The sequence below is a fragment of the Haemaphysalis longicornis genome, unplaced genomic scaffold, assembly GCF_048455015.1.
Source record: "Haemaphysalis longicornis isolate Haplotype H1 unplaced genomic scaffold, Haemaphysalis longicornis Haplotype H1 scaffold_5, whole genome shotgun sequence".
NCBI classification, from domain to species: domain Eukaryota; kingdom Metazoa; phylum Arthropoda; class Arachnida; order Ixodida; family Ixodidae; genus Haemaphysalis; species Haemaphysalis longicornis.
The window spans coordinates 97,353,244-97,377,979 of NW_027526385.1; the positions used below are offsets into that span (position 1 = coordinate 97,353,244).

At 46.2% G+C, this 24,736-nt stretch overlaps 1 protein-coding gene across 1 annotated transcript; it reads right to left on the reverse strand.

Annotated features, from left to right (window-relative positions):
• Window positions 1–366: 366 nt before the first annotated feature.
• Window positions 367–18,655, reverse strand: LOC144139330 (uncharacterized). The gene is made up of 4 exons (XM_077671710.1): window positions 18,453–18,655; window positions 9,609–9,841; window positions 3,200–3,383; window positions 367–546 (listed from the first exon to the last, which is right to left on the reverse strand). The coding sequence occupies exons 1-4, from the start codon at window positions 18,462–18,464 to the stop codon at window positions 418–420; spliced, it is 558 nt and encodes a 185-aa protein (XP_077527836.1). The 5' UTR covers window positions 18,465–18,655; the 3' UTR covers window positions 367–417.
• Window positions 18,656–24,736: the final 6,081 nt, after the last annotated feature.

Sequence of the window (24,736 nt, forward strand, 5' to 3'; positions counted from 1 at the left end):
CTAGACCTTGTTTTTGGTGTCTGCCGTAGGATATCAACATTGAATACTAGAAAAGACCAGTCATCTAAAGGGATATTGAAATAGAAAGCGTTTTTTGTATAACAATTTATCTTCAATCACAGCATCAGCATTGGCCATGAAGTGTTATTGTTATCGCCTCAAAAGTTCCGCTCTGAATTAATCAACCGTGGACGAAGAAAAAAAATAAGTCGTGACGCACCAATGTCAGCATATCACCCACCACCACAGACGTGATATCTTGCAAAGCCTGCAAATAATTTCCGATGTTCACTTGACGCCAAAATCGGCAGCCACTTTGTGCGATGTACCCTACGACGTTTCCTGTCAGTGCTTTCAGTAGTTTTTATTGCTTTGTACTTGGCCAAGTTCCCACGCTCCCGCGGTACGTCCTCCGCTCTACGCAGTAGACACGGGGTTCCTTTCGACGGCGACGTCGATGACGTCATGCGGGTGCACTTCTTCCGATCCCCGACGGTTACCCTGACCGAAGGGACGTCGGCGACCTCCACCCTGGGGACGAATCACCTGTGGGTAGATGGAATGTGCATTGGTTACAGGCAGAGTTGCTCAATATGCACCAGGTACGAAACTCCCCAAAGGCCCCAGCATCAAAAGTCGACCCGTGGTTGCCCCCCTTGGCTGGGAGCAAACAGATACAAGCACGGGGTAAGTTGGCCAGTCTGCCATCTCTCGACAGAAACTTGGAGCAGTACGCACTAAGAAACAAATTTGGCAGCAAATCACGCGATAATAATTTTTAGATCTTTTGTGTTTATCTGTGTTCTTGATTGATTGATTGTTGATTGGTTGCCGACGCAACGCAGGCGATGAGGCGCGCCGTAGTGGAGGGCTCCGGATTAACTTTGAACCCCTGGGTATCTTTAACGTGCGCCGAAATTTTGAACAGACGGGCGTTTTTGCTTTTCTCCTCCATCAGAAAATCGGCCACCACGGCCGGGTATCGAACCCGCGACCTCGTGCTCAGAAGCGCAACGCCTTAGCCCCTGAGCCACCACGGCGGGTCTTTTTCTGTGTTGTGTATGAGTCGTTTTCTGTGTAATTATCTTGTGTAATTACCTTTTTACTTTTTTTTCGATTTTAAATCCAAGCATACAATTTCAATGTATTTAATTTAGCAGTTATACCTTGGTGGCACGGGAAGGGACCCTATGCATGAACCCGCTTCATAAAGAAGTGTTCAAGTGCTTGCGGCTGCTGCCGAAGGTCAAGTCAAGTCAAAGAAATGTATTTATGAAGTTCGTTAGAAAAATACATTACTAAAAACACCACAGACAAGCGCCCCAAAGTCAGTGACTGTACCGGGACCCTCATAAAATAAATATTCATAAAAGAAATACCGTCACAACATAAGTAAACGTTACCTGATTTGAAAAGCAAGATTTGTATTATTAGCTTGTGTTGTTAAGTAGATGTTTAGAACAGTTCAGTTTTCGCTTCCCTAGGTGCCGCACCCATAGACCTGCCCTTCATGCACAACGAAGCATGGGCGCTCGCACGGCCCGGATTCTGAAGCGGACATTCGCAACTGGTGTACAGGGTGTTGCGACGATAATTGGAACCCTTCAATTTTTTTTTCTCAGCGAAGCGCTTCTCAATTCGCGCTGAAACTTCACACGAAGGTCGCATTTTGTGATCTATCTTGTTTGGAACCAAGGAAAAGGACGGTACTTGCCTCTTTGTTCTGAAAATAAATAATAACAATTTTCGCCTATTGAAAAATTGCGACTGATTTCGACGTGCGGACCACTGCAAGCAAATCTTGGTACCACGGTGAGAGCTGGGGTATGCAGAGCGAAATTGGCGATGGGGATTCACGCTAGGAAGGAACCAAATGAGGTAGCAGACGATCAGAAATTATCATTCATCCCTAGTTCACGATGCTTTCAAATAGTTGGATAACACCTGACACCAATCAGAATAAAATCTTCCCAGAGTTGATCGTTGCCGATAAACGTTGGAATAATTTCATTACCTGCTTTCACATTTTCTGATCGTCTGCTACCCCATTTGGCTCCTTCACGCCGTGGAAGGAGCGTGGAGCCCCATCGTCCGTTTCGCTTTGCATACCCCAGGTGCCGTCGGCGTTCCAAGATCAGCTAGCACTAGCTCGCCCGACGAAATCGGCTGCCATTTTCCCATAGGCGAAAATCGTGTTTATTTATTTTCAGAATAAACAGGTAAGTATCGTCGGTCTTCCTGGTGTCAAGCAAAATAGACCACAAAATGCGACCTCCATGGGAAGTTTGAGTGCCAACGCTGCGGTGAGTCGCTCAGAAAAAAAAACTTTTAAGTGTTCCAATTATCGTCGTAACGTCCTGTATGTTGCAGAACTCTGGGTTATAGGCGGCCTTAACGCTGCAGTATAGCCACAACTTGTCGGAGCGTCATTCATCAATCGGCTGGCGCACCGAGTTATTTGCGAAAATCCACGGATAGTGCTGAATTAACCTTTGCGCTCGTTTTATTGTTTTTGCTGTAAATGGTTGGAATCTTATGTCGTGGGTGTCGTCACGCATCTGTAACAGCAGGCGTCGTTGTAATTGGCCAATCGCTGTGATAGGTTATGGGACCAGTTCGAAGACCATTCGCAGCTTTGACCAGAAAAACTACGAATCTGCATCATGGTAGCTATCTATCGTGCTTTTTTTGTCCCCTCCCCCTTCCCCCGCGGACTAGTCGAAACTCCAACAAACTTTTCGGCTGTTATTTTTTAATAAAGACCATCTCTCCCTCTCTCTTCCTCTTTGTATCTGTCTCCATGTAACCACCATAGGAACCGCCATGGAAGCTCCATCAACCCCCAAACGAGATGAGCCAGTATAATATCGCCAAGAAGAGTCAAAATGTTCGACTTTAAATAAAAAAGTTACCAGAAGTAAGTGTACTTCCAAAGTACAAGTCCAAAGCCATGTTTCGTGTGACTTAGGCGCAGACTTGTCGGTCACCGCTCTTCCCTGGATTCTATTCCCGTTTTCGCATCGGTTTCTGTACTTAAAGGCGCGTGAAAATTATTTCTATTCGCTGCTCACAACGCCGGTTTTTCGCCTCATGTGGCGCATAACGCTTGGGCATCAATGTCTCCACTGAACTCCATCTGGCTCCGGCCCGCTAGTGTATTTTCTTAAATTATGGGTGTTGTGGACTTTTACCATCTCACCTGTGCAGGGTGAACCACGTTCGGCCTGACATGGCCCCCATCTTCGAAGTCGCTACCGTGACCTCCCTGAGGCCGTCTTTGGTGAGGTCGCCCGAACCCGGTCTGCGTTACGGGCACCAGTGGTACGAGCACGGGACGCGTCTCGGTCACCGTCGGTACAAAGTGCACGTGGCTTCCCGTAGAACTGCAAGGGGCGTGCCATAAGTATGAGGGAGACAATGAATGAATGAATGAATCAATCAATCAATCAATCAACCAATCAGTCAGTCAGTCAGCCAGTCAATAAATCAATCAATCAACCAACCAATCAATCCACTAACCGCGATTCTCATGACACGGCGTAGAGACAAATCAATGAATCAGTAATCTATATACTGCAAGAGACACAGAGACAGTCAATCAATCATTTGCCAAAAGCTTGACATAATAAACGGAGATACAATCAGTGAACCAATCAGAAATGACGGCCCCCGTGAGGAAAGCGCTCTGCAATACCACAGTTTCGTATACGTGCATGTCTTGTAAAGGCAGCAGTGTAAAATAAATGTGACAGAACGGAAGTCGTAGACCGTGGTTGACTACGATCACGATGATAAATTGGTCTGATTCTAAAGGTAGTGTCTATACCTGGGTTAACTCTGTGTGCACATACGAAGTCTCCAATCTGAGAAATCTTGAAAGCAGAGGCTGAGTAAAAAGATGAAGAGCGGACAGAGCCGTCCACAGCTACTTGTCTTATTACCTAAACCCCGCTGATCCTAAAGTTCATGCCAACGAAATTCGCGACTATGGATGCAGTGAAGAATGTCCATTATCCTTGTCTTCGCTTTTATTTTGAACAAGCCTTCAGTTAGGATGGGTGAAGTGAAAATACGTTGTTTTTCTCTTGTGGTCGGCATCGTCGCTTTTTCTTCAACCAGACGGACGGGCGTCGAAGCCGTCATCGGAAAAATACACAATGTTCTGACCTGGTCGCCGTGTAGTGTACATTATTTAGGTATGGGCTACAACACGTGTACGCCATCATAGTAGCACGCAGGTGACCGACGCGATTTCCCTTTTCTCTTTCCTTCAGCGTGTAAAGTGTGCGTAGAAAGCGCGTGGCCGTGCTTAGATAAATAATATCCAGCTCGTGAAATGCCGGCTCATTGAGATGCGAGCAGCGTAACCCCTCCGGGTCTTCCCCACACACCTGCCTGCCCCGCCGTGCGGTAACTACCAGGAAAAGCGTGCGGATCGCGCTGGACTGACTGCGCCTTCCTCTCCGGCTTTTGGGGCGGGCGGCGGTGATACGAATTCGGTGCACACACGCGACCGCGCAGCCGGCTGCCGCCACGTGCCCGCCGCTCGAGAGACCCACATTACATCCTGTTTACCGACGCGACTTGCATCCTTGAGGATGTGGTAGAGTTGTAGTTTGTGACGGATCGAAGGCGCCTGCCTACACTTTAAAAATCCCTCATTGGCGCCAGCAGCACTTGATTTATGTGTCTAGTCGCAGACGCGGAGTAATGCCTGCGCTCATGTGTTTCAAAAGATGGGATTCTTGTTGTTTTATGACGATTGTTGTAAATAGGAGATGTTATTATTCCCACAACCATGCTCAGTCAACACCGTGCCCGACTGGCAAGCGCGCTCGCAAGAGCATGTCCATGCAAGCGTGCCCGCTTACAAGATCTAGAAAAGCATCTATTGGACGCAAGGCGGGTTGCTAGGCCAGTTGGTGAAAGCGGCTTTAAGGACGACGTAAGTTCAAGTGGGCTCTATAAATGAGACGGTCTTGGTCTCGTCGTGAGTCTCCTGGGAGGGGAGGAGTATTTTGGGTAAGCAATAGGGCTATAGTAAAGCAGACCCGTCGTTCTAAACTTCTCGAGCTACGCTGTATCAGAATCCCAACCGTGCAATCCCAAGTGCAGGGTGAAAGTGTCCACGCAATGAAGATTTGTGCGTACTGAGGGGTCTTTGTAAAGGGGCGGGGGCAGAAATTTTAATAGCGAGTTAATTTGGGGCGATATCAAATGAGGTGTTGTAGGTCAGATTTTGTATCGAAGTGACACTGCTGGCAGCGTGCTGTTTTCGTATGCTCGTACCATTTGCAGAGGTATTAGGGTGCATGGCTGGCATTGGCTGAGCAGCTCTTGGTAGTTCAGGTAACGCGCTTAACAGCGTACCAGCTGTTAAGTGGGCGCGCTGCTAAGTGGACAATATTTCCTTACAAGAAAAACGGTGGGATGGGGCATGTCGGCAGAAATTTGCACAGTCGATCTGTGGGCACAGAGTGACCGAAGAGCATAGAACGACCGAGAGCCTCACAATCCCTTCGTCCGGGTTCTGGTCTCGTCGCTGCGTGGGCACGTTGTAAATTGATCTTTGAATACGGGAGAACTGCGATTTGGGCGAGTTGGTGAACGTTTATGATTGAAAATCAGCGAGGAAAAAACATAGCTCAAAAAAAGGGATGAGAAGTAGACAGGACAGCACTGCTCGGAGGTAGGTGTGGGGAAAGGACTGAGCTTCATATTCGCGTTGGAAAGAGAAAAGGTGGCCACGCATTCCCTTGGGTCTACCACTGAATCTTCCATTAATTGTTTTATAAGTTGTTACACCTTCACAAAAACGTTCGCCATTATCCTAATCAGCGTGGAACTCATGTCCTACAGTTATTTTTCTTCGTCTTTCACCCACAGGCCGACACTTCCCTTGGCCAACGCTCCTATGTATCGCAATCTTGCTGCGTATGAGCTTTCCTAATAACATTTTCCAAATGTTTCCCGCCTTACGTAGTTAAGCAGTTGCGTGTGAGGCAAATTCCCGTCCGTTTTTGTTTTTAGCCTCACAGTAAAGCAAACATGTCCATCGCATACTTATAGTGTTCGTGGAGTGCGAACGCACGTTGGTTCCGTACTGGTACAAGTCATTGCACAACGCGCTCTTAGCTAAGCAGGCTTACGCCAAGGTGCCTTTGCTGACAGTCTGGTAAAAAGCCAATAAAGACATGAAATATCAAAGATCGAAAGCTTATTGAAATGCCGGCGATTTTTGAAAACAGGGGTGAGGTGATGGTGATGTGCGTGATATCGGATATGTTTCGTTTTGTGGCGTTTTTATTGTTGTGTTCATTCTCTGGAAAGAGATATCTTTGTGCTGACGTTTTAACGGCTTTATCCCAGTTACGTCTGTGAAAGATGTAACAACAAACATTACTATTGGGAGCTTTTTTTTATTTCGGGGAGGAGGGGGGGGTATTATAGGAATGGTATTTTTAATTCTGATAAGCGCAAGGTAACTTGCTGAGTGCACCGCCTTATCGATCTGAAAATCGAAGACAGGGCCTCTTCTTCGTTTGGTTCCGCCTCAGAGTGCAGCTGTTTCCAGACTAAAGTCACATCCACATTTAGTGGCGCTTGCACATTACTGGGACGACCAACAGCCCTAACCTTGAAGTCGATAGGCAAGATGACGAAAAAAGAGCGAAAAAGAAAATGAGGGGGTGGATACGTCATTCTCCCCGGGCACTTTGGGTTTATCAATGTTGACGTGTGTATGAAAAATGCAAAAAACAGCAGTTTGCTGTTACGGTCACGCTAACTGACTGACTGACAGACTGACTGACTGGCTGAGTGAGTGAGTGAGTGAGTGAGTGAGTGAGTGAGTGAGTGAGTGAGTGAGTGAGTGAGTGAGTGAGTGAGTGAGTGAGTGAGTGAGTGAGTGAGTGAGTGAGTGAGTGAGCGAGTGAGTGACTGAGTGAGTGACTGAGTGAGTGAGTGAGTGAGCGAGCGAGTGAGTGACTGAGTGAGTGAGTGAGTGAGTGAGTGAGTGAGTGAGTGAGTGAGTGAGTGAGTGAGTGAGTGAGTGAGTGAGTGAGTGAGTGAGTGAGTGAGTGAGTGAGTGAGTGAATAATTGATAAATACGCAGTAAAACTATAACCATTCCGCGGTAAATTCTTAAACAAGCTTTTACACCACTAAACAATGCAGCAATGGGTAAAGTGACATTTATAAATTCTTTGCGGCATTTTAAATATCATTTGTATTTTACTCCTTGTTGCACTTTTGTGTTTGGCTGTACTCAGCCTCATAGGGCTGTAAGTTGCTAATTCATTCGGCTGCCTTTCCATGATGATTGTCTTAAAATGGTACTTCTATCTAGCGCTAACGGCTCTTAATCTAGAAGTTACTGTGTATTTACGGAATAAAAATAATGCAGCTGATAAAATTTCAACATACCTCCGCGCAAATGGTTCACCGGGCTGTCCAGTATACAGGGTGTCCCAGCTATCATGCACCAAGATTTTAAATAAGAGTAAAGGCGTAACTCGAGGGAAACCAGGTGCATATTGTTTGCAGTACTGTGAAGAAGCGGACAGTATTTTTTTCTTTAATGAGACCTAATTAACTAATTGTAATTAATTATTTAACTCGAGAAATACTGTCCTAATCACTAAAGTGTCAATGAGGCACTTGTAGGTAACCACGAGGGGCATCTAACAGCGGCATTTTCAGCGATGAACTAATTGCGTACACATTTATTCTGACTGATAAAGGAAACCCGCGAAATATGAAAAATACCACGTGACGGCGCCTCCGCGCGCACCGTAAAGCAACGCCCTCAAACAGGCTGCCTCTGAGTTAGCCGGAATGAAACAGACAAAAGAAAGAAAAAAGAAATCGCGACCGAGTTTGTCTCTTATCTGCACACGCGTCCCGCGAATCTTGCTGCTGCTGCTCCTTCCATGCATGCTATTATCAAGGTGATGCGCTGTCTGTTCGGGCGGGTAACACGCGAAGCAGTTGCTTTTAATCAGCTTTGTTTGGGGACGCTGCTTTACAATGCGCGCGTAATCGTCGTCACGTGGTATTTTTCATATTTCGCGGGCTTCCTTTATCAGTCAGAATAAATGAGTACGCAATTAGTTCGTCGCTGAAAATACCGCAGTTAGATGCCCCTCGTGGTTACCTACAAGTGCCTCATTGACACTTTAGTGATTAGGACAGTATTTCTCGAGTTAGATAATTAATTACAATTAATTAATTAAGTCTCATTAACTAAAAAATTACTCTCCGATTCTTCACAGTACTGCAAACATTATGCACTAGGTTTTCTTCGAGTTACGCAATTTCTCTTTTTTTAAATCTTGGTGTATGATAGCTGGGACACCCTGTATATACACAATGCGTACTTAGTTGCCTCATGCCGAATAAATGCAGCAAGAATATCACAGTTCGTACGTGCTCGTCAAATTGCTGCGCTGAAGTCATAACCACCAACGACTCCCTTATCTTGCCTTCATTCACTTCTTTCCTTATAATGCCACCTCGAAATTCAGGATAATTTTTTTCCTCATATGCTTTAACCTCACTTTAAGATGTCTGTGTACCCTACTTTCATTCTTCTTGCTTTTTTTTTTTACTGTTTTAACCCATCTTCATTTTTCGCTACCAAGGCGGCCAGACAGGCCCCAAAACTCTCAGTTGCCTCTAAGTAATAACGTATTAACTCTTCACCGAGAAGTGCCCTAACATTTCCTTCCCCGTAAGTCGCAGCCAACAAAAAGAATTTTTGTTCGACAAAACACAGTAAAAATGAATAAAACATTGGGTTTAACAATAGCTCTAGCAATTTAAAAAGGACGCTTCTCTGATGGAGGAGAAAAGAAAAAACGCCCGCGTGTTCGAGATGTCGGAGCACGTTAAAGATCACCAGGTGGTCAAAATTAATCCGGAGGCCACCTCTATGGCGCACCTCATCGCCTGTGTAGCTTCGGCGAGTTAAACCCTTATAATCAATCAATGAATTTAAAAAACAACTTACGTGCATTTCTTGGTCATCAGAATAAAACGAAAATTTTTATTCGCGAAAGAGGGGAACGAAATAGAGTTACAGTAAAAAAATTAGGTATTTATACTCGCCGGCGTCGAACCGAGACGTTTACAACCGAAATATAGCGTTCTTCATTTATCCACGTAAACAGAACAGCAATTGCATGTTTTTTTTTTCTCTTAAAACCTGTATTCTAAGTTAAGTGCCACTATATAGATGTCAGTATCACACTGAACGATTGTAGGGACATTACGAGCGTGCATCGTCTTTCATTTGCGCATTCGGCCAATTTAGCCGTTTTGATTCAAGCCTTCTTTATATCTATAGTTTCGTCCTCGTCCTTGTCCTCACTGTTCATTTTTAACTGTCCCCCCTTTTGATATGCACCTTCTTTCTCTTTAAAGCCCCTTTCCTGTATCCCAAATTTTGGGCAGCCACACGGACTGTACTATTATCAACCTCTCTGTCTTTTGATTGCCTTCCTTCCTTCCCGCTCTGTAAGGAGACCAGTAACTGTAACGCCGAGGATAATGAGATAAGGTCCCCAAATCTGTAGTAATAATACCCGATAGCCAGAGCTCAGACGCACCCGATGGGTAAAACGACGGTCTGGTAGCCTCCGGGGTATCCCGTCTGGTATGGTGCCTGGTAGGGGGCTTGGTAGGGGGCCTGGTAACTGGTCTGGTACGTCGTGTCATACCCAGGCTGGTACGTTAGACGATAGCTTTGGTAGCCGCCGGCGTAAGGGCTGACCACTCCCTGGCCACGGGACGGTGACGTCACAAGAAGGCCGAACAGCCCGAGCAGAAGAACGACTGACACCTGCAGGAAAGGAGAAAACGCAGACACTACAGACAAACGGCATGTTTGCAAACCACGAGGAGGTGTAAAGGAAAGCTGTGCACAGGCCGAATCGCGCGGCAATTGAAAATTTCTAATTTGAAATTACATGTAGTACATAATACACGCACAGTTGCGTAAATTGCATAATTTTTATATCACACGTAAAGATATTCCTCGGGTAACTTAAGTCTGCTCACATGTTTTATAGGCGACAGCCTGGCGACACGTTTTAACAACTTTGATGCACCACTGTATTCACTTCTCTTTCTTTGCTTTCATTTCGTTGTCTTTTGTTCCGAATTACTTCGACCCTGCCTTCTTTTCTGCTGCACCGCGTGCGCGTCTCGTCTTTCTCTTTTGTTTCTTAGTCTTACCGCGCGAATTACGTCAGAAAGCAGGCTGTCACGCCGCAGCTTCCTAGAATAAAATTTCTGATCGGCGGGTGTTCCTTTGTTGTACTCCTGAAAGCCATTCCCGACCTACCTATCATAACCATCGTATGGACCCCGGAACACGCCTCACTCCCTGGGAATGAAGCAGCACATGCTGCGGCCCGCGAGCTTCACTTCCGGGCGTTCACTCCCTACAGGGCTAGGCGGCTCGGACTCTACGACGGCCGCTATTCATCCTCTTCAACCCTGCTTCACCGACATCTCATCCCACTACCGCCACGCTCGCCGAAGGTATCCTCCGCCCAACCCTACCCTGTCCGGCGAAGAACCACGAATCTGGCGCAGACTACAACCTGGCACATACTATAACTCCACCATCCTCTCCCACATCTCCCACTCACTCTTCCAGTACAACTGCCCGGACTCTCGGGTTCCAGCCACCACTGCCCACCGCGTCTTCCTGTGCCCTCAACACCCTGTTCCTCTCCCTTCCCCTACCCCCGAGCAGTGGGACTGCGCGTTGACGAGCTCGGACCTGCAGGAGCAGCTCAGACTGATCCAGCGGGCCACGCGAGCAGCGGCGGCGCGCGGCCTCCTGAACTGAGGAGGCCACCCACCCTTTTTTTTTTCTCAATAAACGGTTTGCCTCCTCCTCTACACATCCAGTTCATCGTTTTGTCAATTTTGTGTGAGGTTGACACATTTCCCCATACCCGCTCCAGCAGCCTTACAAAAACCCCAAGTGTCAATGCGCCGCGATGAAAGGAACAGCCACGAGCACAACACCTTTTAGTTGCATTAATGAACTAATGAACTTCTTCTCGACGACTGTTAACTATTGTTTAGTATACATTATTCGTAAATCTCCCGTGCATTAAAGATAGCTTGGTCGACAGATTGCCGCCTCTGTTCACGACCAGGGCAATTTATGGCTGTTTAGTAGATTGCAGAGATGATGTCTTTTTCTAGGGCAATTTGTAGCGTACATTCAGGAAAGATATGAATATCGCGCCTTTAGTAATCCTATTTTTGCCATTCGGCTGTATTAATGAGCCATTCTATGACATTTTGTGTTACTCTCTTTCTTACGTCCGTGGGGGTGTCGGTTAAGTGATAGGCATGCCGAGCCAGCTAGATCTACGAAGTCGTATTTCCTACAAACTCTGGCGTCTGTACATACGTCTTTATGCCAACCACCTGACCAGTTCCCTCGTTTGAACGCTTGTGTGTGTTTGACTGAATTTTGGTTTATTTGTGCGTGCCCCAATTTTAGTGTATTCTCTTGTCTGCTGACTATGGAGTGTCTTCGTACTGTCGTTATGTTTGAGCATGTTCTCCCCTGCAATAACGAAAAAATCTAAGATAGCATAGTTGATTAATTGAAGGGCCTCTTTATGTCGTGGGGGCGCAGTCATGTTGTTTGTGCAACAAACTGGAAACTTGTTTTCATTGACTGGGGTGGACGGTGTTTTCTTCTAAAATGTGCAGCAACTTATGTCGAAAAAGATCTACCAATGGATGCCCGTGATACTCGCTATTTGTCAGCGGGAAAGAATGACGGTGTTCCTCTAGATCTAATAATGTTTGAGGACCTGCACAGGATATGCATGTGTTGGATGGAACTCCGTCACTCGGACAGTGATGCGCGTCCAGTGAGGGAATATTTCAATGAGGCTATTTTTTTTCTTTCCTTGCAGTGGGAAAGGCCCAACAATGTGTTTCAGACTGGCTGTCACAGTGGAAAAGCTAATAAAAATGAGAATATTTCAGCCGCGTTCGCTGTATTCCATGGGGGTTCAGGGATTTTATGTTTCAGTATGGACTTGTTTTCTTACTGACTATTGTGTTGTAACTGCTGTGGCCGTTTCGAAATAAATAAATGTAGCGCAGTTGGTAAAGCACATGGATGCGTCTGTGGGGAGCCGGGTTCAAGTATCGTGTCCCACGGGTTTTTTTTTTGTTGTTGTTGTTGTTTCCTCTTTACAGCGGCGGCCATTGTTTATGCGACAAACACAACAACCACAACAGATCTTTCTCGCAGAATGGGGCACTTAAGGCTTTCGCCTTCAAAACAAATCAGCCTGTTTATAGCAACAAACTCAAGCCACAACAGCCACCAGGTAATGTTGCTGCTTAAATATGCAACGTTATACTCGCAGTCTTCATATAGTTTGTAAAAAAATGTTAGCTGTTTCGTAAAAGGCGATTTTTCTTCAGTTAGGCATACTTAGAGTTTAAAAAAGGTCATGTAGGCTTCGCTCCAAATCGTCTGTTATTACCTTCAATAGCTTGTAATGAACCATTATCGTAGAATAGCCTTATCATAATTACTGCGTCGTATATCATGTAGCTTTTAGCGTGCGATGTAGATCACACTATCGCACTGAAGTCTGGCCATTTCTAAACTTTTATCGTAAATTCAGTATTAAGCCACTCAAAGCGGCGACATCATAGTAACTCAGAACCGAACGGCACTTACGTCGAGGTACATTATCTCAAGCTTGCGAGCTTCAGAGTTGAGATAAAGCAAGAATAAAGGCTCCAGAGTCCGAGCTTTTAATCAGACCCTTATAGCATTTGCAGGTCGCACACTTAGAAATTGAAATGAGATGTTGCAGAAGGCAAGAAATTTAGTGGCATTGAGTCTCGGCGTTCAGGGTGAAACCAATCGGAATAAAGTGAATCATCTTCGTGTCCTTCAGTGCATTCAGAAGTCTTTAGTCGCCGAGGATTTCTGTCGCCTCAGGTTCTGCCTTTAAATGGACAGATGGCATCACTGATCATCAATCTTGCCGCTGCAATTGTGTTATACGTTTTGAACCTTGAGAGTCTAAGGTACTTCGCGTACGAGTTGAACTTACCTACACCCTAGGGCATCATTTAGAAAACAAAAAGGAAGCAGAAGATGCCCACCACTGAAGAAATGACGCCTGAATTCGGATTACAAATATAAGCGGCAGGTATGCGTATTTTGGGTTTGTTCAAAGAACGAACGCTCCTTTGGCCCTTGTTCCAAACCCGCTATATCTCCACTTTCTTTCGAACGTTTCAATTCAAATCTCTTAATATATTCCTCGCCGAGGTTTTTCTTGATCGGCTTTTTTTTTCCTCGACACACTGCACATCCCTAAATTATCAGCCACATGCAGTTATAAGATTCTTACAGAATAGTGGGAACAGTGTCATAGAAATAACGTGTCAATAGTCGCAGGTACGCCTCATGAGAATACCAAGAAATGTACGAAAAACGTACTTTATATAAAAGGCTGATAGTATATTTGATTGGTTGGAACTTTATGTAGTATCAGAGTGGTCAGTTTTGTGGCTTTGGAGAACGAGCCACTCATTGCGTTTAAAATAACCAGCTATAGACGACGGAGAGTGGTTCAGGATACGAAAATAATCGTAGCAGCATCTGGTTAACCATTTGCGTGCTGCGCCGGTGACACTACAGCTAAAACCAACTAATTAGAAATGGAAGGCTTATGTTATATTGATTGCACTGCTATGGCTTACGATACACGGACGGAGATGAAGCGACACACAAAAGTAACGGGAAAGCACAAAGTTGCAACTTTTTACTCCTTGCAACGCCTCTTGCTGCTGCGCACAAATGGGAAGCAAGAACTCAAAAAAATGGCCGCCTATCTGCTCCTCTCGTTGCAAATCTCGACGTAAGATGATATTCAACTGGCGCCACTGCCAAGTAAGTGCCTCCTTCTCTTTCCAGCTCACTTCTCATGCTGTTCCTCTCGCGTCTTGTTACTCGCAGTCCCAAGATAACACGCTAGAGTTATGCTCAAGTCAATACTTACCGCCTTCCACTGCTCGAAGTCGGGTGCCTCGATGCCAGCGCTGCCGTACGGCGGAGACGCGCAACAATCTAGTGACCCTACTACAACTTTTATAAAATCACGTTGCCCTACTCCACAAGCGTGCCAAGAGGAACGTGGAGCCTATCTAGTGGAACCTTTCATTGTGTTTTCCGTTTTATTTTTTCAATTCCACCAGGAGCTATAGTAGCGCTGGCAACAGTATGCGACGGCTTTCTGCAGTTGATGTAGTATTTCGTTTGCTATCGCAAAAAACAAGCATACATTAATCTTTTATAAAGGAACACTGCAAATATAACTCATGTATTGATTTTCTTCCTGATATTTGCGTAATGTCTTGTTCTTGCTCAGCAGTGTTGACAAGTATGAACACTTACACCGGACTTGACGTGTAGATTTGGCTGTGGGTATATCAGACTATTGCGCAGCTCCTGTTTTGCTTTGGTCGGGTGGCTGAGACAGATAGACAGACAGACCAAAATTTTTGCGTTTAAGTAGCCCAAGAAAGACTACCGTCTTCAAAAAAAACTCCTCTTCACGTTTTCCCAATGGCATTGTGTGTTTCACGGACTCTTCTGGCAGCATTCTCTTGTTTTTCTTTCCTTTTTTAACGTGTTTTGTTTTTCTTCTTCCTGCTGTACCTCTAATGACTAATATTCACCACTCATCAACGTAGTCACCTCCCCCATCTGGTGTAGCAAGCCTTGTCCCTAGCAGGGCTGACCTAACCAGTTCACATTAAAAAGCATTCTCTCTCTCTCTCCCTCTCTCCCTCTCCCTCTCTCTCTCTCTCTTTCTCTCTCTCGCTCTCACTCTCTATCTATCTATCTATCTCTCGGATCAGTCCGTGTATAGTAAGCGTCGGCAGCGCAATTAATCCACAGCTAAGTTCGACATGGACCAACTAGCCCAGAGAAGTTCTTTACTTTATAGTAAAGCACTTGCATTAAGTAAAGGGGGCACAACTGCACCCATTGTTTCTCCACTTTATTTCTGACAGCTTCACTGAGAAGGACGAAGAGGACAATTGTTTTTGCTGCGAAGCTGTTCACCTCTGTCCCGTATGTATCCCCAGCATGCGTTCTCCCGGGCGTCAGTCTGGGTGACTCACGTCCGTAACATGGGCAAAAACGCCTCGCGGCAAAACCAATTTTACCGTGAGTGCTTCGAAGATGACGGCCGTAAATGCTGTTTATCAAACCTTTCCCAAAATATTAAAATTGCAATTCGGCGCTAACACGACTCCATCATTACGGCGAGTTTCATTTACTGTTCATAATTACGTTGTTCCGAGTAAAGTAGTAGAAATTGTGATATTCAGAATTCCCGTCCGCTGTCAGCACACGGGCTGCTACAGAAGGGGAACGTACACTTCCATGTTTGTCCCCTAGAGTTAAACTGTGGCCTTTGGTTAACTATAACACATGCACTGTACAAGTATATATGCACCTTTTGTACATTGCCACTCTTTCATTTCTCCACCATCTTCATCTTTCTCATCCCCTAACCGCGCCCTTTCTTCACCTTCCCCTTCCCACACAAGAAGAGCTGGTCAGAACTAATGCACCAGGCCGAACTTTATGTGTTTTTTTTTCTTTCAATCAAATTTCTCTCTCTTCCAAGTTTTATTCAGCTCAATCGCAAATTACACGTGAACGTGTTTTGTTTCGTGCAATCATTTGCCTTTATTTTGCAACGACATTCGCAATACAAATTGGGAGGCGAATTTGTAAGTACAAGGACACATTCACAGAGTGGATACTGGCACCAGTTATTTTTCTACATGTGTTGTGATTACGCTTTTCTGCGCATCCAACAGCTTTAACGGCTGTTGGGCACGCAGCCACATAGTATAAAGCAGGCTACTTTCTTTAACGTACAGTCTTTATCGAAAGTTTGTAGGTCATGCCGATAGTTCATCGGCCGCAAAAAAATTCCAAGTACAAGCTTACGTGTCAAGCAAGGCTGAAACGTTTTAAGCCTGAAAGCTAGACAGAAGGCCTTTCTTGATTACTTTCACAAAAACATTTCGTCACAGTAAAGGCTAAGTTCATTGTTCGAGTTCTTTGTGGGCCAGGAGCCTTTGGCTTGGCCTAGGAAACTTTGACAGGGAGTGTACATACGGCGTTGGTGGTGTGTGTCTTCGCCGGCGTGTGCGTGCATGCGCACCAATCAGAAGAAACTTCGGCACTAGCAGCAGACCGCTTTAGCAACTACGCCACGGCAACAGATTTAAAGGTCCGGCAAAACTTTCGATAAACGTTTTCACTCTTTCCTTCGCGTCTGGAACCACTGCGAAAGCTATAGTTATAGCCAGCACGAAGCGGCACTGCTTGATTTGCTCGTCGCACCAGATACGCCTTAACTTTATGCTTTGTTTTTGTAGCTTTATTTTTAAAGTTGCTATCTAAAAGCTTTCATTGCTGCAACTGAAGGAAAACCGGCCAACAGCGGCTACATGGCCTTAATTACGTAATTCGAGCCGTGGAAGAACGACAAGACCGGGAAAGAAAGTAAAGTCTTTTGGGCGAATTTCCAACTTATCTGATGGGCATTCAACAGTAATGTTTGGGTGAGGTACTTTGCGACCCCCTAATCTAAGTACTGGGTGTGTTGGGTGACTACGTTTTGCAAGCATGCAAAATTTCAAAAAAGTAGAAAAAAGTGTTGCAGGGTTCCTTTAAGCAAACAATGCATGAGCGAAGTGACGAGCGTTCAAGCAGAGCGTATACCTGCAGTCAACGAAATGAAGTCAACGAAACGCGTTAGTCGAACGACCAGGCCAGATGTCTCAGACATTCCCTGTCCACCGCCAGTAAATAACGACGAACACAAAAAAATTCCGCAAAGCAACCACCGGGTGACACCTCACATCTTTATTCAGCTTTTTTTTCCTTTTGTTTTTTTCTTTTGGTGTCCCCCTGCGGGTTTGTAGGCTGTAAGAAATTGCGTCAGACCCACGCAGGGCGGCGTTGTAGCCTGCCCTAATCAATTCCTACCCTGTCTTCAAGCAGATGGCACAGCACGCTTTTATATGCTTGTATTACTAGAGTGTGGTATGGTGGCGACGGTAGAAGCAGTCAACGTCCGCGAAAATACAAGAACTCGAGACTCCAGTGCACCGTATGCCTGTCACGTCGCGGGAAAACAGACGGACAAACAAAAACACAAGCGCCATGCTCTCTCTAGGCTTAGCTGTATCTGCAGCCTCTAAAAATTGTATAATTCCCGCCCCACGCGTAGCTGCTGCTTTACGCTATCGGGTGGGATCCCTTCGCGCGGGTGTCTACGAACGCCCACCCAGGCAAAAATGAGAACTTCGCTCTCGTTGCGAGGGGTGACGTAACAAACATATTCTAGCTTCGCAAACTCAAGCCTGCATAAAGTTCAGGTCTTTTGTCGTTTTAGTGCTATTGGTCGAGCTAAACGTAAAACCTTTTTTGAATAAAGCCGTGGTGCTCCCTTGCTATTACCGGCATTCTTACAAAAACACCGGTACTTACATGCAGTGAGCTGCACAGCAGTATCGAGGCAAATGAAGGATTGGTGAGAGAAGTAAGTTTATTATAAACGGTTCCCCTAGCCCCGTGTTTTGCAACAGATGAACCATAAAAATGAAAGTCAGTTCTATGTTTTCAAGCTAACCATTTTTGCGGACCAAGTAATCTACAGCTTTGAACGGGCACAGAGGTGCTACAGCTATATTATATAGTCAGATCCATCATGTCGATTCGAGCATATAGCGGAGATCAACAATGCCGTCGGTGACAAGTGCCCCCGCCAAACGTCGTATTAGGCGAATGAAATTTAATCAACTTAAGCTTAAGACTTTTTAACAGGAAGAGCTCTATGTCCTCTAAAGTACTGTCACCCCTCAAAGTGTAGTGCATTACGGACGGGTGTAGCTCCATAGACATCTAACTTAGGAACTGTAGTTCGCTGTTATTACACTGCAGACGAAGGCGATGTGGCGGGCGTCACGTCAGGCGCAAGCTAACACAATCTTTTTTTTTTAAACGAGTTGTTCTTGCAGAGCTAGGTGTCATGCCCTTGAGCCGAGGCTGTGCGTGATGCCACCAAAATGTACCGTACCCTTTGAAGAACATTGATCCAGATCGCACTGCAAAGTGCGCAGAACATGGTTTATAAAAAGAACAGTGATAACAGCAATGAGAGCCGCATCTACCTCTGACGTCATGGAAGCACTGCTTACGCAACTTAGTAGGCCAGAGACACCTCTGTTATCTCTGTACCCATGAAATTAAAACAGGAGTGAAGTCGCTTCCTTATTATGTGCCTCCGATGACCTTGAACTCGGTATATTAGAGAATATAAATTAGAAGTGTTGGACGGGGCTTATCTTACCGGAGACCGCATGGTGACGGTACGCAGGGATTTCAGCGAGGGGTTGGAATCGGTGTCGTGCGGTAGAATGACTCACTGAATTCGGAGGAGCAAAGCCCGGCGGAAGTTTACTGCTTCTCCGGGCCCACGGACGTGACTGTTCTCACGAAGTCGTCAACAATATAGCTCTACTTCTCCTTCGATGAGCGTCCTTTATCCGGCGGACGCACGCGAGTCCCCCAGTTTTGTCCTGGTCGGTGCCCGGTGCATCGTTGTTTTGTTTTGACAACGTGTCCCGGAGAGGTGAGGGGCGGGAGGTTCAACCGGACAAACCTGCGGTAGGTGTCGAGCGAAAGAGAAAAGACGTTTGCCGATAGCGGGGGGTCACTGGCTTGATCGGCCAGACTTTCGCGGCGTGCCCTCGTGTTCTGTAGACAGGAGTAGAGTACCGACGTAAATTTGCGGGGGAAGAGAGAAGATTGTGCAGAGGGGGTCATTTAGGTTCAAGCGGCTTCCCACTCGAGAACTGGAATCTTTTATTTACCCTTTCAAAGGGATGACGTTGCTTACCGGACTTGGGTTTCTCTGGTGGAAGGGGCGCACCAGGGCGGCGTGGGACACCGGGGTTCAGAACGACTGTGTACGCTAGGTGGACGTATTGGACGGTTTAAGGAGTGGGTTGAGTTAGGATGTCCGGTACCGTCCTGACTATGTTTGAGTCCGTCGTGCGTTGCGAAGGTTTCTAACCCTCCCCCGCAAGAATCCTAGACACTGTGTGACTACGTGGTATAGATCCTGGGCAAAAATGATTTATTCCGGCGTGACACGTACTGTTCTTCATTCTCTTAAATGCTGGATATACAAATTTGTGCTAACAAACACACCCACGCACACACACATATTGAGGAGGAAGTGTCATCTTACCCTGCTTTTAACTCATACTTTATTGTCTTCAGTAAACAGCGGTATCACGTAAAACCTCTGAGGAGCGAGATCTTGATCCCGCTTATCACAAGGTACCCACGCGTTAGTTTAGAGCAGTTAATTTCTCGGTTAACGAGGGGAAGTTTATGATTGCTATTGCCCTCTTCAAGGCTTAACATCACAGAAAGGTTTGCAAAACAAGAGTTTCTAAATCACAGTCCGTAAACAAAACACACTGACATTGGCGTACAGTATCCGACGTACCTCAAGGTGCCATAATATCGCCGATACTTTTCTTGTTAGGACCAAACTTGCACAGAATGAGCACAAACCTCCACGATGAACGTCCGTTCGTCTCGACGAAATGTGTTCTTCAAACGGAGCACACATCATTGTCCACAACACAAATCCTCCTATTCAAAGACGTGCATATTGTCGCATTGGTGACAACGAAAATAAACTCGTAGTTGCTTTTATTGAAATTACTTTGTGATGAAGTACACCTCGATGGTACAAGAACGCTAATAAAGTTTTTTCATAGGGGGGTTTCGCAAATTTCTACACGTGGATGGATGGAAGCAGAGGAATTTTGCTAGAGCCAGGAGAACAGAGCAGATCAGCACAGAGAAACAAAGTTGTTAACGTTCCAAAATGATGAGGAAAACGGTGCTTCGATACCCACTCCCTTAAAAACAACGACGTGCGCGTTAAGTTTTTCGGGTCAAGGAGAACACGCATTAACCCCCATAAATATTGATTCGTACAAACACCACCGTCTCAAAGCTGCTCCTAGAGTTCAAGTCAAGGGGGAAAAGAGAGCAATCTGCGACCGCTCCACACAGAGTAAGCATAAATCAAAGCCTTTCAAGGGCACCGTACTCCGCAAGCACTATCAAATGTGACGACCCGTATAGCGTAGTTTACGACCATGTCGGCGCTGTTCAGCAACGGCGTAAAAAACCAGCAGGGTTTTTTTCTTACTACACGTGCGGAAGGCGACAGTTAGACAGCACGGGCTCTTAACACGGGCTAATTACTAGGTTTTAGTTACCAAAGCCCATGCAAATCAACGAATCCCCTTTGCGCACACCTGTGACCCCGACCGATGGACGTGCCAGAGGACTCCGGGTAAAGCTGGCCGTTCAAGGCTACACGAGAAAAGCCCTTCGATATAAAATTCAAATAATAAAGGCGCCGCTGATGCGGAAATCCCGACATTCGTTTTCTTTTTTCGTTCTGGCGTCATTGGACGGCCGGTATGCCACGTGTGCGGGCAGAAGAGGAGCCTACGTCGCCTCTACAGACATACCTCGGTAAAAACGATGGCCTTTCTTTTTCTTGGACTGCGTAAACGCGAATGTTTGGTCTGTGTGTGTGTGTGTGTGTGTGTGTGTGTGTGTGTGTGTGTGTGTGTGTGTGTGTGTGTGTGTGTGTGTGTGTGTGTGTATGTGTGTGTGTGTGTGTGTGTGTGCGTCTGTGTGTTCTGTTTATTTTAATCATGTTTTATACCAGTAGGACAATACTTTTATCATGCACATTATCTATTTAAGACACCTTTGTGCATTCTAAATAGATTTCCGGCACTTTTCCTCCTTTTGGGTCAGTTTCAGCTATTGCTTTCTTCCGTTTTTGCAATTTTGTCGCTTTTGTGTCCTCCGTTGGGGCTGCCTTGGACAATATTTTTTTAAACCGGACTTTTGTTTGCGCGTTAGTTGGGCTTTGGTTGTCATAGTTTTTTTCAACTTGGGTGGATTGGTCGCCTTTTGTTTTGTTTTGGTTCTCCATTTCAGCAAAAGACTCGCTGAGCTAACGGCAGTAAGTATTTGTGATCGTTTGTTTGTCACAATTGGCCTAGGTTTGTCCATTTTATGTGTTTCTGCTGTTATTTTGTCATTTCGGGTGGTCTTCTGTTCCATCGTCGGGGTCACCTTTTTTAAGTGCGATGCACTTCTTAAGCGACCCTAAACCTGCGTCCACCGGCGATGTCCGCATAGCATACCCACGTGGGGGATTGGCCAGGAATCTCCTCGTCTTCCTTTGCAACGGGGGGAGATGGGCATTGGCCAGGAATCTCCTCGTCTTCTTTGGCAACGGGGGGAGATGGGCGCGCGCTGCCTGGCCGCTGACATGGCACATACCCACGTGGGGGATTGGCCAGGAATCGGGCGTGAGAAGGGCTAATGCCCCGCTTAAAGGAGTACTGACACGAAATTTCAAAGCTGAGATCCGCTCTAGCAATCAATTGGCGATGTCCGCATTGCATACCCACGTGGGGGATTGGCCATGAATCTCCTCGTCTTCCTTGGCAACGGGGGGAGATGGGCATTGGCCAGGAATCTCCTCGTCTTCTTTGGCAACGGGGGGAGATGGGCGCGCGCTGCCTGGCCGCTGACATGGCACATACCCACGTGGAGGATTGGCCAGGAATCGGGCGTGAGAAGGGCTAATGTACCCGCTTAAAGGAGTACTGACACGAAATTTCAAAGCTGAGATCCGCTCTAGCAATCAATTGGCGATGTCCGCATTGCATACCCACGTGGGGGATTGGCCAGGAATCTCCTCGTCTTCCTTTGCAACGGGGGGAGATGGGCATTGGCCAGGAATCTCCTCGTCTTCTTTGGCAACGGAGGGAGATGGGCGCGCGCTGCCTGGCCGCTGACATGGCACATACCCACCTGGAGGATTGGCCAGGAATCGGGCGTGAGAAGGGCTAATGTACCCGCTTAAAGGAGTACTGACACGAAATTTCAAAGCTGAGATCCGCTCTAGCAATCAAGTACAACGACAACACAAATAGGTGTCTGTGAATAAATGCATATTTCTTTCTTTGTAGTTGTGTGATCTCTCTTTCGCGAACATTACCGAACCGCGCAAATTCAACTCGTGCATTCGCACTTTCACATTCTTCCCCTCGGGGAAATGCGGGGAATTTTTTTTTAGCAATGTAGGAAAAGCTAGGGGGGGGGGGGGGGGGGTTGCTAACTGCTTTGTGTTCCTGCGCCAAAGTAGTTCCCAATAAACTGGTTTTGCTTTCGACGTCGGGAATATGCATTTGCTGCAGTTCGCTTCTTCACATGCGCTCCGTGGTTGAGTGCGCTAAACCGCACTCATCGATCCTGCAAGCTTATTGGCGTCTTCTTCTTTACGTTAGATTGGATTCCAAGCACAAGCGAACGCTTTCACTGGAGACCTCGGACAGACTTAATACATTATACCACGGACGATACCGCCGAACTCTGAACCGTCCAGAAACGCCGTCGATTTTCTCAGCGCTGCAGTTTTGAAGGCATGCACTGATACGTAAACTCTTCTTGAGCTGAAAACTGGGCGGCACCACTGCCATGTTGTGCCTGCTTACATAGCGTTTTCGCGCTATACCGTTAGAGCAGCGCGCTCACACTACGGCGCACAGTGAAATTCCATTTGGATTGCGTTGAACTAGGCAGGTCCCAAGGAGTATCGGTGGCCCGCAGCTCGGAAAGCAGCGTATAGCGGATGCTCGCGCTGCAGAACCCATGAATCCGGCGCTCAATCCCCAGCCCTTCCTATTCCAATATCTTTGATGAACATCGTGCAGGCGTGCGGTCGTGTCTCGCTATACTACGTCGCGCAGGTTTCATACCTGAAGATAGCAGTCGTACTGCACGCGCTAAGTTGCTTATTGACAGCATAAAGCCGCTTCAACCATCTCAGCGGCTGATAAACGTCACGCTGTCTGAACACCTGCACAATTAGCGGTGGGGCTAAAGTTCAAAAATAAATGGTCATTTACCATTTTGCCAGTAATGTGGTCACTGACATCCGAAAATACATTGCATTAGCTAACTTTTCCAAACACCAACAATCCGATCAGTACTCAGATTGGTGGTTAAGCCATCACCTTTCCATTTTTTTAATGTGTCATCACTCGCACACTTCTTGGCTCACTTGCCGAAAAAAAGCACCATCTCAAGAACCCCGTCAGCGGGCCTGTCAGCAAAATATCGATTGGCGGCCAAACCAGGCAACAGAGTTCGTATTTGCTGCGTGCAGCCGTTAACACTTCATCAAAATTCCGATTGGCTGCGACAGCCTCCTTTTGTTGTCACTTACATCAAGTGGTGGGAGCATGGCTGGAATTACATTAAGAATAGCCGACTTGTATTCCAGAATGTTAATTTTGATATGGGGTTAACCTCTCCATTACTTGTTTCCAAGCCGAACATCAGGATTGATCAGTGATTGTCCCCGCCGTCCAATTCACCAAGTTTCATTTCGCTGTTACCGGACACCCCAGCATCGCTTAAGTGCTCCCAATTTTCCCAAAAATGTGCAATTTTGGGGCAATGGCCAGGACCCGCGCACACGATTCCAGAACCAGCAGCAAAACTACTTTAACACTCAGGGCTGCCATCGCCAGTTGCAGACAATTTGGCATCTAAACACCATGAGCATTAGTGAGCAGGAAGAATGTGCGCTACGCGAAAAAATGAAGCAGAAGAAAGAATGTTTTGTTTTATTTATTTCCTTTGTAATCATCTGGGTAAAACCTGGAAGTAGCTTGAAGTAGTCACACTCCGACAAGCACACGCACACAGACCCCAGTCATCCTAGTAATCCTTTAAAATTGAGGTCCCATCCTTCAAGCCCAATTTAGCAATCAAAGCCACGCAGCCACGTAATTCCAAACGAGCATTTATGGCTCCGTTAGCAGGCATTTGCAGTTACTGAGAACGCTGGGCTGTAGGATGCTCATGGTAAATGTGAAAACACATGTGTATTAGACGTTGCACCCCAAACATGACAAAGTAACGCTGACCATCTCCATGTAAGTGAACGTTTCTCTAGTTTCTATTGCATGACAGCGTTTTCTTGCCTTTCGGGTGTTCCACTTCAGATCCCAGAGCCTTGGGCAAATATTGAATTGATTATTTTTACAAAAGCTAGCGCTGGTGGTGGGGAAACATGCAGCGTTTCGGCATTTGAAAGTGACACATTGACGATTCGCTGTACTCCTCACCGTTTACCCCTGTAAATACGCATAATAAGAAATTATTTGAGATGGACATGCCCCTTTACCTGAGCAATCTACCCTCTGTAGTCGAAACTATGGACAAAACATAGGCAAGGGGGTAAAAATGACTACCTTATTTACAGTGGGCAAGTGATGGTTGTATATTTGTTTCCAGATGGCTGAAATAATTAAGAATGATAGACAACTCAACAATGCATTTCTGGATGTCATCACTGCCATCTCACAGTCATTTCCAGATAATTCTGCCACTCTTGTCATTTCATCCACAGGCAACAGATATTTACAAATGCTGTTTGAAGTTTCTTGGGCTGAAATCAAATTTTTGCTTTGTATTTCTCCTGGGTGAAACAGGATACTCGACGTGCCA